Genomic DNA, 16,309 nt, shown 5'->3' with positions numbered 1-16,309 from the left:
CCAAGGCTGGCGCCCTCCGGGTGATCGGGGAATGCGCAAACTTGACAACCCGTGTCGCACGTCGCAGGATGTGCGAATATGATGGCCAATAAAGGCGAAGGACACAGCCGCGCTCGCCTCTCGACGCCGGAAGGGTTAACGACGGGACTCGAGTGGTTGTGCGTATCGAATCGCAGATATCGGCCAGATTGAGCCCTCGGGGCCAACCGGCAAACGTCGCCATTCGAAGGAACATTCAAATTGTGAACCGAGCGACCGGAATGACGGTCGTCGACTCGTCATAAAACGATTTCACCCTACGGTCCGTTGTTTCGGGCTGCCAGAAATAAAACTCAGCATCAACAACACAAAAAAAGCCAAAACAAGAGGCGAAATCGAACATATTCCGACTGGGTGGTGGACTTTTTACAAATTTATGAAACGGCCGATTCCAAACGGTATTTGGAAAAGCATTTGCAAATCGTAGACGTTCTCCAGCTGGTTGCATCATATTTTAGTTTCTTTTTATTTGGCGCTTCTTGCGAAAGAAATCGAAGCTTCCGGTGAACCTCGGAGAAAGCATCGTTTGGTTATCGAAGACCGAAGAAGGCGAGACGTTGTCACCGCCGCAACCTCACCATCCTCGCTGTACGTGATCGGTATAAAAGGAGCAGAAATTATGGACGCCGGTCCGAACCGACCGCGTGGAGGACGTGGGCGAGAGACCGCAGCACCCTGCCGCCATCGGAGTGTTCCGGCCGGTGGATTATTGCTGTGGCTGGGACTGCTGACGATGTTTGTCAAGGGTAAGTGCTCGAGCGAGAAAGATAAAAGAACGGGAAGATGGAGCGTGGAGCTCCACAGCAGGTGAAGTGTTTGGTTTCGGAAATGGTCACGTAGCACGTGTTTGCAAATCCGTTGGAATTTCCAACTAGTTTACCGTCGCAGGGCACGGCTAGGATTCGCTGGGCGTTTCGGGTCGATCGGGTGGCTCTTCTTAGAACACCCAAACCTTTGTCCAATCGGAGGTGATGGCACACCGTGCCTGGCTTTAATTTCCTAGGGTGGAAAATGGACAGGAGCAAAAAAGGGAAAAAGTGAAAACGAAGTCCCGAGAAGCGTTATTATTCCACACACTCGTGCTATCTCCGATCGAGCTGATGATCAATCAAGATATTATGAGATTGTGATGACTTTCAACATCTTGCCGGTGGGAAAACTCTCACTAAGGGATTTCCCGGAAGCGAACCTCCTTTAGAGAATCCGGGTGTTCTTTCCCGTTCCGGTTCGAATGAGTTTTGTCGTACGTTATCATTTATATCGTCGGGGCTGGAGCTCAACACACGGTGTATAGGGACCACTCACATTGGCCGGTAAGACGATTAGGTTGCTAATACGTTAAACGCTTTATTGGATCTTATCATAAATTGTGAATGCATCGTGTGGCAGGAAAACGAGCGTTCTCTTTTTATGTGACAGTGCGCCGAAAGTAGTTTTGTAACGCACCAACTGACAGAGTGTTTTTTGCATTTCCACGACCTATCGTTCCAACATCAACTCGACCTTGTTTATGGACGTCCTGCAGCGTTATTGAAAACAGTATCTCTTCTCGAGTGCCGCTTCCCGGGCAAGATTTATTAACCACTAACTATCGCAAGCACCGAAACGGTGGATTTAATGCCATTTTCGTCGGTCGGCTCGGCCGCGGTTTTCGAGCTGTGCGTGTTTTAAACCCGGCTTGGTCCTTTCACTCGACCGATAGATCGATGGCAGGCATTCGCCCGGCAAAAGGATGCTCGGTTTTCAATCGTTTGCGGTCGAGGTCGGCCCTGGGCGGAACGTTCATAATTTACGGTTGACCTCAAGTGTTGATTAAGTACGCTTCCGATAGGTTGATTAATTATTGCCTACCTCGAGATCCAGGGGTCAATCAAGCACCGGGGACACTACGGAACAAAGGGTGAAAGCTGCAAGAGAGAGAGAGAGAGAGAGAGAGAGAAAGAGAGAGAGAGACAACAAGCGGGATTTAATCCTCTTCCACCCATTACGTCACGGGAAGGTCCTCCAGAGGTCCTTCCCAGCCACAGAGATGATGACTTCTATTGGAACCATCAATCATGTGTCGGAATGCGAGGCAACCGTGTCAAACACAATCGCTTAGATGCCGGGGACAGGCGCGGCCAATGTGCTAAAATTGAATGGAATCCACTCTACTCCCTTCGGTGTCCTTTCGCTCTCACCCCGTACGTCCTTCCGAGTGGACTCTCTCGAGCTGCATATGGCGCAGCTTAGTTAGTTTTGGACAGACGGACATTGTTGTTTGAAAATCGGCAGGGCATCGCAGGGAAAACAAAAACGTTGCCTCCCACACGGTCGCATTTTTCTCCGCGAGTAGAGAGAAAAAAGCTTCCACACGCCCACCCACCGAGATCGGAACAATGTGCAAGTGCAATGATAGAAAATGACAATCCATCAATCATGTTTTTTCGGTTCCCAATCATTTTTGTTCGTTTGATTTTTTTTTTCGCGTGTGTGTGTGTGTGTGTGTGTGTGTGTGTTTAAGAGCGCTCCACAGGAACGGCTCCGGGTTTTTTTTTCAACTTTCTTTGACGAGAGGACGAGAAACACGTGGAACCCGCAGCCACACCGGTGTCATGTTGAACGTTTTTTTCGGCGCGCCTTCTCGTTTAGTTCTTTGATTCTGACAGGCAGGCCATTCAAACGCACGAACTCTACATACCGGCGAGACCCTTTTCGTGTTTGTGTGCTTTCTTCGCCTTCGACCCGCGGACCACAAGGGACTGGCTGCGGAGGAATCCTTTTTCTCGGAGATCGAAACGAGCCGGGCACGTTTCCGCAACATGCCGGCTGATGCCGTTTGGTGGAATGCCCAAACACACACACACACACACACACACACACACACACTGAAAAAAGAAAAGCTCACTGGGAAAATCGAGAAAACACGTGACCGTGACCGGGGCGGTTTGAACGGTCCGGCCACAAGCAGATTGAAAAGATGTCCTTCTGGGGGCATCCGAAATCGAAAGAAAACATCCTTTGCCCGGGTGGAGACCAATACTTGGAGGAGCGTGGGAGGAGGGGGGGAGGGGAGGAGAGAGCGGTAACGTTTTGCTTCCCGGCCCTCGATTGGGATCAATAGCCATTCCGAGAGATTTCCGAACAAAAGCCAATAATACTCGGACACAGCCTGGGATGAGGGATGAGGAGCACGGTCAGCCACAGCCACGTGGTGGGATGAGATGGTTGGAAAATCCTCTCCGGGTTCCGCTTCGCACGCAACGCTTTCTCATTCACAGACGCTTTCCCGCTAAAGCTCGACCCCCGGGGCCGATGGTGCAAGGGAAGGCACATAAAAGTGGCCAGCATTTGAAGCTGCGTTCGCTCAACCGAAACCAGCCACCCGAAAACCAATAGAGCAAAACTTTATCGCATCGCTGGTGAGTCCTTTCTTCGCACTCGATGGGGCTCGGGCGGCTCACGGATGTGGAAAGTTTGCCATTTGTTTGTTGGATGGCAATGTGACGTGAATGGTATAGTAGCGTGGTGGAGGTGCATTATTGATACAACCCAATAGGGCTCCATTTTAAAACGACCCGCTCGAAGGTGGACCCAAGCATTAGCTGTTTATCCGTAGCGGTGAGGGCGCATTTTCACGGAGAAGAATCAATTTGAGCCCTGTCCCAGGAATGTGCGAGGAATGAAAGTTTCCCCAAGACAAAAGGAGCGCCTTTGCTGCGTTTCAAGTGGAATAAAACTTCAAATCACATAAGCGATTATGTTGCATAAGTTATCAAAGCGAATCGAGCTCATGCCAGTCAACCGATGGAGGCGCCCAGTACTTCACTCAACTATTGCAGCCCAATAACCATTACGGTCCATTGAGGCCATTCAAGCCACCGCAAAACCGAGCTGGCACCGAGACCGTGAAAGAATGCACTCCACAACAAAGATGGCTGAAGATGGAGCCACTCCACGCCAGGACGAACTGACACGCAAGTTGTCCCGCAAAATCTACCTCGGAACGTTCCGGAGAGCGTTCATTCACTAATGTTTTCTCATTTGCATAAGTGGAGATTGCTTTTAAAAACACACAGCTACCACCAACTGTCACTGACGCTCACTGCAGGAATTAACCCCTTTCCCGAGGCACAACTCGTTCACTCGCTGTCGACGGCAGGCAGGAGTCACTTTAAGTTTCCATTGCCGTTTTTCCCGCCCGTCGGTCGGTCTGGGAGCGAGTAAGTGGATTAGTGGAGCACTTGGGCACGGGATGAGAGATGTTGTTCGCCACTTCAGAGCAGGCTCGTCGACGGGAATGCTCCGTAACGAGCTTCCCAGCAGTAACTGGGGCCGTTTTTCTCCTCCGTCGGCCTGCGACAATTGTGGGCGCTAATTTAGAGGGTGTTTTATTTGAATTATGTTGCAACTTTTACTCGCACCTTTCATCGGGGATCCTTTTTGTTGGCCTCTCTTGGGAGTTGCTTCTTCTGGACTCGAGTGGTGGTTGCCGCATCTGCCCGAGACGGCCCGATGATAATTATGTAAATTCAAATAAAAACTCATTCACGCGTTACTGTCGGCTCGGAGAAAGACGAGCCGTGGAGGCGTGAGCCAGTCTCGTAGGATCTGTTGCGCGTTGTTACGCGTCCACCCTGGAGTTAGAGTGATATTTTTATCGAATCGTACAATCGCTTCAGGTGCGGCGCTTTAACTGTCGACCGCACGATTTCTTCTAATCTGTGCCTCTTAACTTCACCCAAACCATGCTTTGAGCTCGCTCTGGACCGTTTCGGGCAACCAATCGCTGAAAATCCCACCACAAAGTTCATCGGTTTCGATAATTCAATCTATTTGTTGGTGTACCGGAGAGTGATTTTTCGAGCGCCTCGAGCATTCCACGATTCGCAACGAAGATTAATTCAGTCCATTCACTTAAAATCGTTCCGAATGATAGGTTTTTGCTCCCGGTCTCGGGCCATTTCCCCACGGGAGTGGTCCGTGCCGCAACTCGTGGCGCTGTCCTTCGTAATTTTAAAAGCAAAAGTATCTAAAACTCATTAGATCCGCCGATCCCCGGTTGGTATTTCGGACAAAAGTGGAACAATAAATTTCCCACCGATCGAAGCCATCGTAGTCAGTTTTTCTGCGGCCTTGGGTGAAGCGTTTAATGAGCTTGGAGAATTGTGGCCATCCTTCTGAGGCGCTTTTCCATTTCCCTCGTTGCCAGCGTGGCTCGTGTGGCTTATGATGTGCTCGTATTTACTGGATGATGGAAACTGTAAATAAGGAATCGAAGCGAAAAGGGAAGGTACAGAATGAAAAGTGCCGAATCATAAAGGCGTTCACACTTTCGAGCTTTTTTTCGGTTGGTGAATTGGTGAATCAATCTGCTCCTATCTTGTTTTGTTTAGAGTTTCATCGTTGCCAAAGTACCATCGAGAATATACCACACCGAGTCCTCTGGCGTTGGATCGAGTTCAAATGCACAGTTCGTACGCATCAGCAGCATATTCGGTTACAAGCTCAAACCGGGTGCGAATAATGAATGCCCGACCTGCATTTGTGCCGTCGGTAGTGCATCGGCAAACTATCTCCGCAAACTCCGGTAGTGGCCATGTGCACGCTGGAAAGAACTAAGCGCAGTCCGTATGGCGTTTCGTCAAACGGTTCGGTATCGGTGGCCCAGCTTGAGTTTGGTTGAACGCTTCGATTACTTTTCAGCAGCAGCAGTTGCATCGAGACTGTGGCTCTATTGGCCTGCGGGAAAGACTGCGAAATTGAACCGGGTTCTGGGAGCCGGTTCGCTCTCGGTACCCACTCAGGCAGAACGGAAACAAGTATCCGGGCAAGCTCACTGCAACAGGAAGCAACCATGGCTGAGACTGTGGGCAAGCAGCTGGCATCAGTTGTGTGAGTGTGTGTGTGTGTACGGTGGCGAATTATGGCACAACATTTTCACCCCATCCTGAACAGGGAACACAGGGAATGGAAAACGGACAGTTCATTTTCCAACGGGAAGTATAACTTCCAGCCAAACCGGGCCCCGATGTCGGATTTGAGATTTGCAAATCCAATCCAGACTCGCACGCATACACACACGAGGCTTGGCAGGATCATTCGGACCTGAGCTGGTAACGCAACCGTTTCGACACAATTGTTTCTCTGAGGCTTAGCCGCCAGCTGAGCTTCAATCTCGAATCCGTGCGCGTTCGAGTGTGCGTGCCCTGCTTTCGTCCGATTGATATCGGCTTCCATTTCCGCTGCTGGAAACCCAAACGCCGCAGGTTCACGCGCAGAACCTTCGAGCTGTGGCAAGAGCGTTGGTATAAGCCCTACCGACACTCCTTTTCAATCACACTCCTGACGGGTGCACCTACGTCTGTTTACTACACCCTTTTCGAGCGTTCGACGCGTAGAAGCACGCCGGTTCTGGTTCGGTTTTCGAGCTGAAATCGAATTATCGGTCCGGGGCTCATTTGAAACCCGAGCCCCGGAAGGAGTAATGGATTTTTTGTAGCACCGCTCAACGCCCGAACCGAGTCATCAATTCGAAACTGCCAGCTAGCAGCCAGTAAAAGCAAATTTCCGCTCATGTTTCGCCTGCGGTTGCCTATCGTCGTCACCATCGCCATTCTCGGTGGCTTTTTCGAAACACCAACGCCCCCGGAGGCTGCGAGACCGGCACTTGATTGACCGGAAAGCAGAAAAATGAGTTAAAGAAATCCGGGTGCGGTTGGTTGGTTGAGTTTGACCACAGTCCGGACGACGTGCACGTGTGTGTGTGTGTGTGTGTGTGTTTGTGGGAGGGAAAGACCTCCTTCAGGCTCAAAAGGCGGTTTTCCACGAGCCGTAGGTCTGGCTTTTTGATGAAGGCATCAACAATACTCGGCGGAAAAGAGAGGAAATTGGTCATTATTGAATGGATCGGTTAATGGAAGGCCATCTCTTCCTGTCAGCGGCAAATTTGGGCGAACAACCCGACCGGCCCCGGAACCCGGACACCCCGAAGGCATCCGAAATGGGATTAGAGTGTAAATCGTTGATTGAAAAATACCATCCTGCCCGGGGATCGATTGCTGTGTATGGGCCTGTCTCCCGACGACAGCGACGAAGCGTGTGTTTATCCTTGTTCCGGGGCCACTCGGGCACTTGGGGTGGAAGAAAAACCAATAAATTTCCCACCCCAACCCAGCCCGCAGTCGAGCACTGATTTATCTGCCGACGCGCGTCCACGTGCTCGCCCGGCTGCGGGTGCTGAGTCGGCGATTTTCGCGCGAGTTTTCCCCGGATGGGGCAAATTTGTGTCTCAAGGCGCTGTGAGACTGGGCGCTTCATTTTCGTCTGCTGCCACGGCCAATCGATCGTTATTAGACTGATGGAGGGCAATTTACGCGATGCAATGGGATTTGGTGGCTTACAATTTATGGCACCAGCTCAGCTGTTTTCCCGCCAGCAGTAGCTCTGATCGGGTGAGCTAGTTTTCGCAGAAGTTTTTCCGCTGTTTTGTGCCTCACGCGCGTTCGCGTTCGAGTTATTATGCTTGATTCGAAGCAATATTCATCAGTGCGAGTGTGGCGCGTGTTCTTTTTGGCGTCTCTGGACGAGCGCTTCCGGTGGCGATAAGCGTTAATGTCTGATTTATTGCCGGAATCGATCGGTGCCGGATTGAAATTTAAGCTTGATTAATGTCCCGAGCGTCCAAGCTTGCTTAATCTCGTGTATTAAGCCCCCGAGTTACCGACGCTAGTTCGAAAAAATCCCCCAACGAGTGAAAAAAATTTGCAAACCCCTTCATGGAACAAGAGCTGTCGGATTCTTTTTTTTTTGATCGTGCAGACCCGCAATCGCTTTTCCACCTGAAGCTAGTCGCAAGAAACTAAAAAGTGCAATGCCACCGAGAAGTTCTCGATTTCCGCTCACGTTGCCATAGCGGGGTAATAATCATCGGCAAACGACGAATCGATTAGCAATTCCGGCACATAGCTCTTGTTTCCACACCTCCTCAAAAAAGTAGTATTCCAACCAGAATCCTGTATGCGCCCCGGTCAGAATCGGACTCGTGTTTGTTCAACCTTTCCCCACCATTCGCTCACCTCTTTGCCTTTACCGTTCTGTGCCGCCTCGCGTAATGAATCACGATCAAACATTTAGCAGATCGATTAACGGAAGCTAATAACAATGGACCAGCCCGGGTGTGTGAGCTGGGGAGGTTGAGAAGGGTAAAAAAATGGAATCCCATCTGAATGTACCAAAGTGCAATAATTTGTAATTTACGACCCCCTTATCAGGTAACAGTATGAATGTGAGTTTGTGTGTGGGAAAGCTAGAAAGAGGAAAGTTCGAGATCGAGAGAAAAGCCCGATTTTTACGGGAAATTCCTTCCTGTACCGCACATGATTCATCGGGGATTCAATTGAAATTCTACACGAGCAGGAAAGTGGGGAGGAAGAGAGGGAAGAGGAGGTGGTAAATGATGCTGCACCCCCAGCTGCAGGTGCATTCAACAATGCACCGGCTACACTCCTGGGGTGCGATTTTCAATTTATCCTGCACCGGAAGAAAAGCATCTCACACTTACCTTTAGTTAAGTGTCTCCCCTTGGCGTGGTTTGGTGGAAGTCGCGGAACTGGAGTAGAAAGGGGAATTGATTTTTCGTTTCTCATTTCCGAACCCCCTCCAACTCGCTCCTTCCCCGATGGGGTCGGAGAACGTGCAAACAATGGCAATTTACGTGATACTCAGGAATTTATTGCCTACACATATAAATATTCGATATTCGATTTCGTGCGATGATTTATTCTCCGAACATTATTCGAAGGCAAATTTCTGGCTCCCTCTTTTGCTCGATGCCGGCCCCTCGTATGGTAATTGCTGAATATTGTGCCGCTCATTGCACCGGGCCCGATTCACAACGGCACAGGGCAAGGGCAATCGATGGTGGAAATTTCGCACAACAATCAACAATCCAATCAGCTGCACATAAACGCGCCCGGCAAACAAGAACGTCCCCACGTGGCGTTAATTTCGGCGCGACAAATTTGCGAAATGATACGCGGGCGAAAATAAAATCGCTCCCATTTCGATTCGGTCCGGAATTAAAGGTGAAAAGCCTTTGAGAGCCTTCGAAAAGCTGCTGGCACCTGATACAGCCGCTGTTTCGCACCTTTTTAGCAGCTTTTTTTTACAGCCCACTCACGCGACCCGTTCATTGGGCTGTGAGAATTAACAGCCGAAAAATAAAACCCTTCCATTAAAGGTTGAAAATCGTTGCGAAGCGGCATCCGAGTGGGACGAAATTTTGAAGCGAATTTCCCGGCCCTAGTGGTGAGCGATTTGACGCGAATGGGAAAGCGAAGGCGAAGGCCGTTAGGCTGCATCCGTTTTGGACCTTCCCGGAAAAGAGCAGCCCAACAAGGACGACAGGGTGGAAAAGCGAAAGAGAAAGGCTCCCACACACACATCAACGAGCTCATCCTCGTCTCTTTTGAAACAAAAACCGGACCGGACCTGGTGCGCGCCCGTGGCACACAAAACCAGACCCGTTACAAACCGAACAGCACCGGCAACGGCGCGAACACGAGCCAGCTGCTGCCCTTGCTGTCGGGTACATATACAACAATTAAACTGTAATTTTCCGCCATTTGCATTTTGCGACCCGGTTTCCGGAGTTGGTACGAGCCCCGAGTGTGTTTATCCGTGCGAGTGCCTCGCGTGGCCACGCGTCGATCCCGTGGACTCGCGAACCTGTAGGTCGTAGGGAATGTACCTAGAATGGTGGGAAAAAAGGAACCCTTAACCTCCCATTCGGTGGGTCGGCGACTCGTGCGGGTACTATCCGAAAAATCAACACCCTAGCGTGGGACGCGAAAAAACGCACGCACACAACGCTCCGATCCCTGGTCACCGGCTACCGGCACTCCATCACTGCGAGCCCTTTTTCCATTTTCCAGCGAAGTGGAGCCACCCAAACTTGGACCTGTTCGCGAAACAATCGACCCCAACGGTTGGCTTTGTAAACTGTCACCAACAACCGATGAGAATTTTGTCGGCACCCTTACTTTTACCGTGGGGTGAGGGAGCTTTTTATTTTCCTTCTCCCATGCTCATTCAGCATTCCCAGCATTCCCTTCATCCCTAGCTCAACCGCATGGGCGAGCCTGAGATTGACTGAGCTATTGGTTGGACCCGAATCGTGCCCGGATGGTGCTTGTTTTTTTCTGGTTTTGTGCACGGCCCTAGCTTTCGCCTCGGTTTACAAACTTACCAATCTGCTATCGCGAATGTTTTCCAACCGTGAAAGGGCTCATCGGACCACCATGTTCCATGCACCGGACGTTCGATGGTTTTGAAACACGAAAACTAAAAATCGCTCAAATTGAAATGTAAAATTCCAATCACATTCTCACGGGCCGGTGAGTGAACACGTGCAACTATCGTTCGGAGCCACGCTGGTGCCCTTTGCCTTTTGCTGGTTCGGTTTTGAAAAATTAGACGGTGCAAAACTTCCCGTTGAGCCAAAAAAAAAGTTGGAAAGTTTTTGCAGGAAGCGAATGCGCCCCAGGGGCATAGTTTTTGATTGTTCGAATTTTTAACGAATTCCAAAAGCAACGGCCGTGAGATGAAAGCAGCCATTTGTTGTTTTCGGTACGGGACAGTGATGGGAAAAAACTGCTCACGCTCATTAGCTCTATTTCTCGGTATTTCTCGGAGTTTTTCATTGGCACTTTTTTCGTCCACAGGGAGTCCCGAAACTCGTGGTAACGAGCAGGAACTGAAGCCGAGCTTCGCCAGCCCCATCGAGAACGTGACAGTTCCTATAGGTAGAGAGGCGACGCTCAGTTGCATTGTACAAAATTTAGGTGCCTACAAGGTGAGTAATCCACGAGACTGTCCTAGGTGGTTCGAGCTTTAATGTACTATCGCTTTTTCACACGCCGAGCAGGTTGGCTGGATGAGAGCCTCCGATCAAACAGTCCTGGCACTCCAGGGACGGGTTGTGACGCACAATTCGCGATACAGCGTAACGCAGGAAGAACGCGATGTCTGGCGGCTCAAGATTCGAAACGTCCGCGAATCCGACCGCGGCTGCTACATGTGTCAAATAAACGTCACACCGCTGCAGAAACAAGTAGGCTGTGTCGACGTGCAGCGTAAGTAGTTTTTAAAGCTCTTTTGTGGGCCTATTTTGCATCTCACTCTTTCCTTCGCAGTGCCGCCCGACATCTCGGACGAGCAATCGTCTTCAGATCTGACGGTTCGCGAAGGTGGAAATGCAACGTTCTACTGCCGTGCCACTGGGCATCCGGCACCGAAGGTCACCTGGCGCCGCAACGATGGCTATCCGCTCTATCTTCTGCGCAACAACAGCGACGTCCGCAAGGGTAAGCTAGTCGACAGGAACCGGAAACGCATTCCGGTGTGTTCCCGCGGTGATCCGTTTCCGATCCCTGTAAACACCTCAGTCTTAGACAATCGGTCTCCGTACTAACCATAGGAACCATGTAGTTCATGGGAAATTTGCTTAGAATCGGAAAACTTCACCACGCTTTGTCATCAGTACACTTTTCCAACTCGTTATCGGGACGGCGAGTTTGGTGGACCATATTAAGCAGGAGTTCGGGAAATGCTTTCCACATGAATTTTACGATCCATCAAAGCATGCGTGAGGCGACACTAGGCTTTTGCTGACAAGAAACGGGGTCCGTTCTGATTTATGACCATCCCCACAGAGATACGTACAGCTCTAACCCCAAATTGAGGCCAATAATATTTTCCATAAATTTTCACCGGCCTCCTATCGGGAGCCATTGCAACTGGCGCCTCAGCCTCAGCCGCTTCGTGCCTGTTTTATCAGCTATCTTTATCGTTTATTTTTATTATTTATTCGGTCTCCTCTTCCTGCTCCTGCGAAGAGCAATCAAGCTGTAACTGAAATTTGTTTTCGTCCCATATAAAACGAATCGGACCCTTTTATGGCCACGCCACGCGCAACCTACGGCAACAAGTTGATTTGGGTTGTACGAGAAATTTATTTATTACCAAAGCCGCCTCTACTTTCTTCGCCATCGTTTTGAACCAATAAATTGACGCCGTATCTATTGCGTTTTCGGCATTTTCTTCCCCGGCGGACGAGCAGTCGATCAACATGTTGGCATCTTCCTGAACCTGACCCACGTCAGCCGAAAGCAGATGGGCGCGTACTTATGCATCGCTTCCAATGAAGTCCCTCCAGCCGTCAGCAAACGCGTCTATCTCAGCGTACACTGTGAGTGCTTTCTTTGTTTTTCCACGCGAGCTTTCGAGACCACCACCATTACCATCATCTCTCTCTCCCATTCATGTCTTCGTCACTGGAAAGTTCCACCAAATGTGACGACGGCCAAAACGTTGCTCGGAGCCTACGAGGAGTCCGACGTGGAGTTGGAGTGTGATGTGGAGTCGTTTCCGCGCTCCGTCAACTACTGGACGAAGGTCGCCAAGGGAGGTCGCTCAGGAGGAGCCTTCTCGAGTGGTGAAAGTTCTGGCCACCATCACCACCAGGAGGTGATGTTGAACGGTGAACGATACGAGATCCGCGAGCAGCACTTCGGAAGTCTCTACTCCGCCAAGATGACGCTTCGAATCCGCAGCTTCACTGAGGCTGATGCCGGCAGCTACATGTGCATATCATCGAACGCCTTCGGAAAGGCCAACCGGACGATCCGGCTGTACGGTAAGTGTCCTTCGGCCCCAGGATGTGCGGGCGCCGTGGATTGTGTGATCGATTGCTCTCCTTCATCTTCTGGTGCTGTAATTTGCAGAGATTAAAAGACCCACCACGACCACCACCACTACGACGACGACGACAACCACGACAACGACGACGACCACCACCACAACCACTCCAGCGCCACCACCTCCGACGGCACCACGTCGAAGGACGACACTGATGGGCCCCAGTAAGTACGCCATGTGTCCTTACGATTTTTTGTTGTTCTCTTCGAGCTTTTAACGTGAAACCGGTGAGCCTTTTCGCCAACGGCTCGGGAAAGGTTTGTGCCCTCCGAAAGTCCCCTAATTGGCGTCCGGGAACGACCGATCGATACGTTGCAGCTCGCACGAAATGACACAAACACCTTCGCCGTGTAATGATGCCATTTTTTCTCATCACACCCACGACGCCATTTCGCAGGGACACCGTACGACTCGACGCCCTATCCCCCGACAGGATTCATCATCGAGTACTTCACCTACTCGCCGGCCTTCGTCGAGTACGGCGCGAACGGTGAGAGCCACATCAACTATCCGCAGCTGACGGCCTACTCCAAATCGTCCTCGTCGTCGTCATCCTCGTCCTCGTCCTCATCAGCGAACTCACACGGATCCTCGGCGTCCTCGTCGGCATCTCCACCGTCCACGGTCGCGCTACTCGGAGGTCGATGGACCGCCGGGACACTCGGTGGATCGCTCAGCCCGCTCTCCGGCCTGGAGGATAGATTTATGAGCATTTTGATCGTGACAGCCCTGTCCTGTGTGTCCTTTTTTCGCTACTTCCAAATCTATCTGCCGTGGATTACACTTTTTCTGCTGCTCGTACTGATCGGTCGCAAGCCGAAGGAGAAAATCTCGACCGAGCTCGTCTTTCACCACGCACCGTGCGCCCTGTGAGGGCTTGGGCCACCCACCAGGACCGCTGCCATCTGTCACCGGTGGGACGGCTGGGACAAACGGGACGAACGGGACGAATGGGACGACCAGGACATCACTAGAGCACAACCCAGCACCGACGGACGGACGGTCGTTGCGAAAGAGGTAACGAAGGTAATGTTGTTTTCTAATTTGCTAGGATTAATCAGGAAACAACGACCCGTTCCGTCGGGCGATGGGACCGGTTTCGGTTCTACGCCGTGAAGCATAGATCAAATGGCACCCGTGTGAAGGGTGCGTGTAGCGAAGCAAACACACACAAAAAAGGAAACAAATACACAAAATTAGCGAGGCAGGCAGCCAGCCCAGGGGTGAACGAAGGCCGGCCGTGTTACGATGTACATATTAAGCAAATACTTCCAGTAATAAATCGCAATACCCCAACAAGAACAGCATCACCCTAGTCGACAGATGTCAAGTCGGGCGAGCGTCACGGATTTAGGAGCAGATACATACACCCACATTGACACAGACAGAGAAAGGCAGACACAGAAAGGCAGATAGACGCCGCTCGCTCAAGCGCATCAGAGTACTAATCAATAAAAAAAGGAAAAACTGGAAAATGAAACTGAACATGGCGTAAACGGGCTGTTGTTGATGTGTTCTACATGTCAAGGTGGAAAGAAATCAGGTGATCGAGATCGAGTGCACTTTCGCTGCCACTGCTCGGGGTTGAAACACATCCGAACAAGTTTCCTGCCTCACGTGGAGTTGCTCGCTGCAGGATAGCGGCCATATTTCTTGCACTGATGAACGACAAACTTGTGAGCGATAAATTAATCCTTGGCTGGCCGATGCAGCTGGCTCGTGGCGGTGGTCTGTGTGAAAGTTTTGCACCACCGAGTCGAGTGAGTTGCAACTAAATCAACAGAAATCGATACAAATGGGTGAGAGGCAAAGGCGTGTGAAAACTTTCCTACCACCAGCTGCCCTCCAGGACTGGGCCCAGTCAAAGATAACGGCGGGATCGCGGGGAAATCTACACCGAAAGTTTTTTAATTTCAAAAGTATTAGAGCGAGATAAATGCTGCTGTTTTGCAGCTGTTTGCGGGCGAATCGAGCAAACATTCATCTGTATCAATTGCGGCACCCATCGACTGCCGGTGCATATGCACTCGATCGTACAGCAACCTGCTCGACTCCTGGTATGGGAGTTGCGTTTGCGAACGAGTAACTTTTCGTACCATTTCTCACGGATGCTGCTAATGGCGAACGGTTCGATGGGTTCGAGTTAAGTGGCCTAAGAGCTCTTGCTCGTCGCTGGAAGAAAAGTTCTGTTCAGGTGGGTCCAAGCTTTCACCGGGGTCAGTGCGATTCATTTTCCCACCTGGTGCATCTGGTGGAACTGCATCATAATGATCGGACATTCTGCCGCTTGTTGCGAAATTCTGCTAATTAAAACCACATCCTGCCGCAATCGGAAAACGGACGAGTGACCCACAAACACCAGAACAAGCTGGTCGTCCTGACCACACGAACTCCACACGAACAGGTCGTCGTGTTTTCCCAGCGACAGCAACAGCAGCCGAATCCGCGTCACGGCGGAATGTCATCATCCAATTAAATATTCACTATCTGCTGATCAAATTTAGCATATTGAATGCGTTCGACCGGCCGAACGTGGTATTGCATTAAGACATAACCCCGCTGGGCTCACTAGGCTTCCAGGGATGTGGTGCGAGGATTACTCATCCCTAGCCGTCGTCCGGAAGTCGGCCTAAGTCTTATTAATTCATTCTCTCGCCTTCGACAAATCGATCAGATTCGCTCGATCGCACCCGCTGGCCTTCGCTGTTCCACCGTTGAGGCCGTTGGGATTAACAATTGCGATGCTCATTCCGGCCGGTTGATTGATTACCCAATCAATGATTGTCACCATCGGGTCGGCATGCTCGGCTCTGACCAGAGGTGGGTGAAGTTTTCTTTCCCACCGATAAGCTCCGTCAACCGATAGGCCGTTCCGCTGTGCCACTCCTGCACGGCGATTAATCAATCAGCACCGTGCCTAAGCCCAAACAAGGACGAAGCTTTGCTCCACGTTCCGATTCGCTTCCATTGATGGGCTGCTTTGACCGTCCTTTCTATGGGCCGGGTGAGTTCAGAACGCCCGCTAAATCATCCCATTTACTAGTTCGATATTGTTCCTTTCCTGCCCAGCTTCTTTGTGGATAGCTTCGGCATTTCCAAAGTCAACCAACACACACACACATACACACACGTGGGCTAGCTAGTTCGCTAGATGGCGGAAGTAATCCGTCGACCAATACACACGTTCGATACGCTGGACGTGGGTAGAAGCTGACGCGATGCATAAAGGAAAAACCCACTCAACCGAAGGATGCTTTTTCGTTCGTCCTTCCGAAAGGTGTAGTATGCTGGGACGTGTTTTTTTTTGCTCCATCGCTTGCTGCTGCTGCTTCTCCGGATCTTTCAGCGCGAAAGTTTCGATCGCTTTTATTTCCTCGCCCGCGTCACACGAACGCGACCGTCACGGCTAATAGCATGCAAATTGAGAGCGCTTCTCGCTAATGAATATCAAGAGTCGTCGAATCATAGTTACCGACCGAGCCAGGATCGTAGTCGTCGGGGCGTCGTTGTCGCCATGACGACCATCTTCTTC

At 50.9% G+C, this 16,309-nt stretch overlaps 1 protein-coding gene across 1 annotated transcript; it reads left to right on the top strand.

Annotated features, from left to right (window-relative positions):
* The first annotated feature begins 658 nt into the window (after positions 1 to 658).
* Positions 659 to 14,046, top strand: LOC128721292 (opioid-binding protein/cell adhesion molecule homolog). Its single transcript, XM_053815030.1, has 8 exons — positions 659 to 789; positions 10,747 to 10,873; positions 10,946 to 11,153; positions 11,214 to 11,384; positions 12,140 to 12,268; positions 12,362 to 12,715; positions 12,804 to 12,941; positions 13,175 to 14,046. The coding sequence occupies exons 1-8, from the start codon at positions 659 to 661 to the stop codon at positions 13,648 to 13,650; spliced, it is 1,734 nt and encodes a 577-aa protein (XP_053671005.1). The 3' UTR covers positions 13,651 to 14,046.
* Positions 14,047 to 16,309: the final 2,263 nt, after the last annotated feature.

Source organism: Anopheles nili, chromosome 2 (genome assembly GCF_943737925.1).
Source record: "Anopheles nili chromosome 2, idAnoNiliSN_F5_01, whole genome shotgun sequence".
Taxonomy (NCBI): domain Eukaryota; kingdom Metazoa; phylum Arthropoda; class Insecta; order Diptera; family Culicidae; genus Anopheles; species Anopheles nili.
This window is presented reverse-complemented; position numbering and strand designations above follow the sequence as displayed.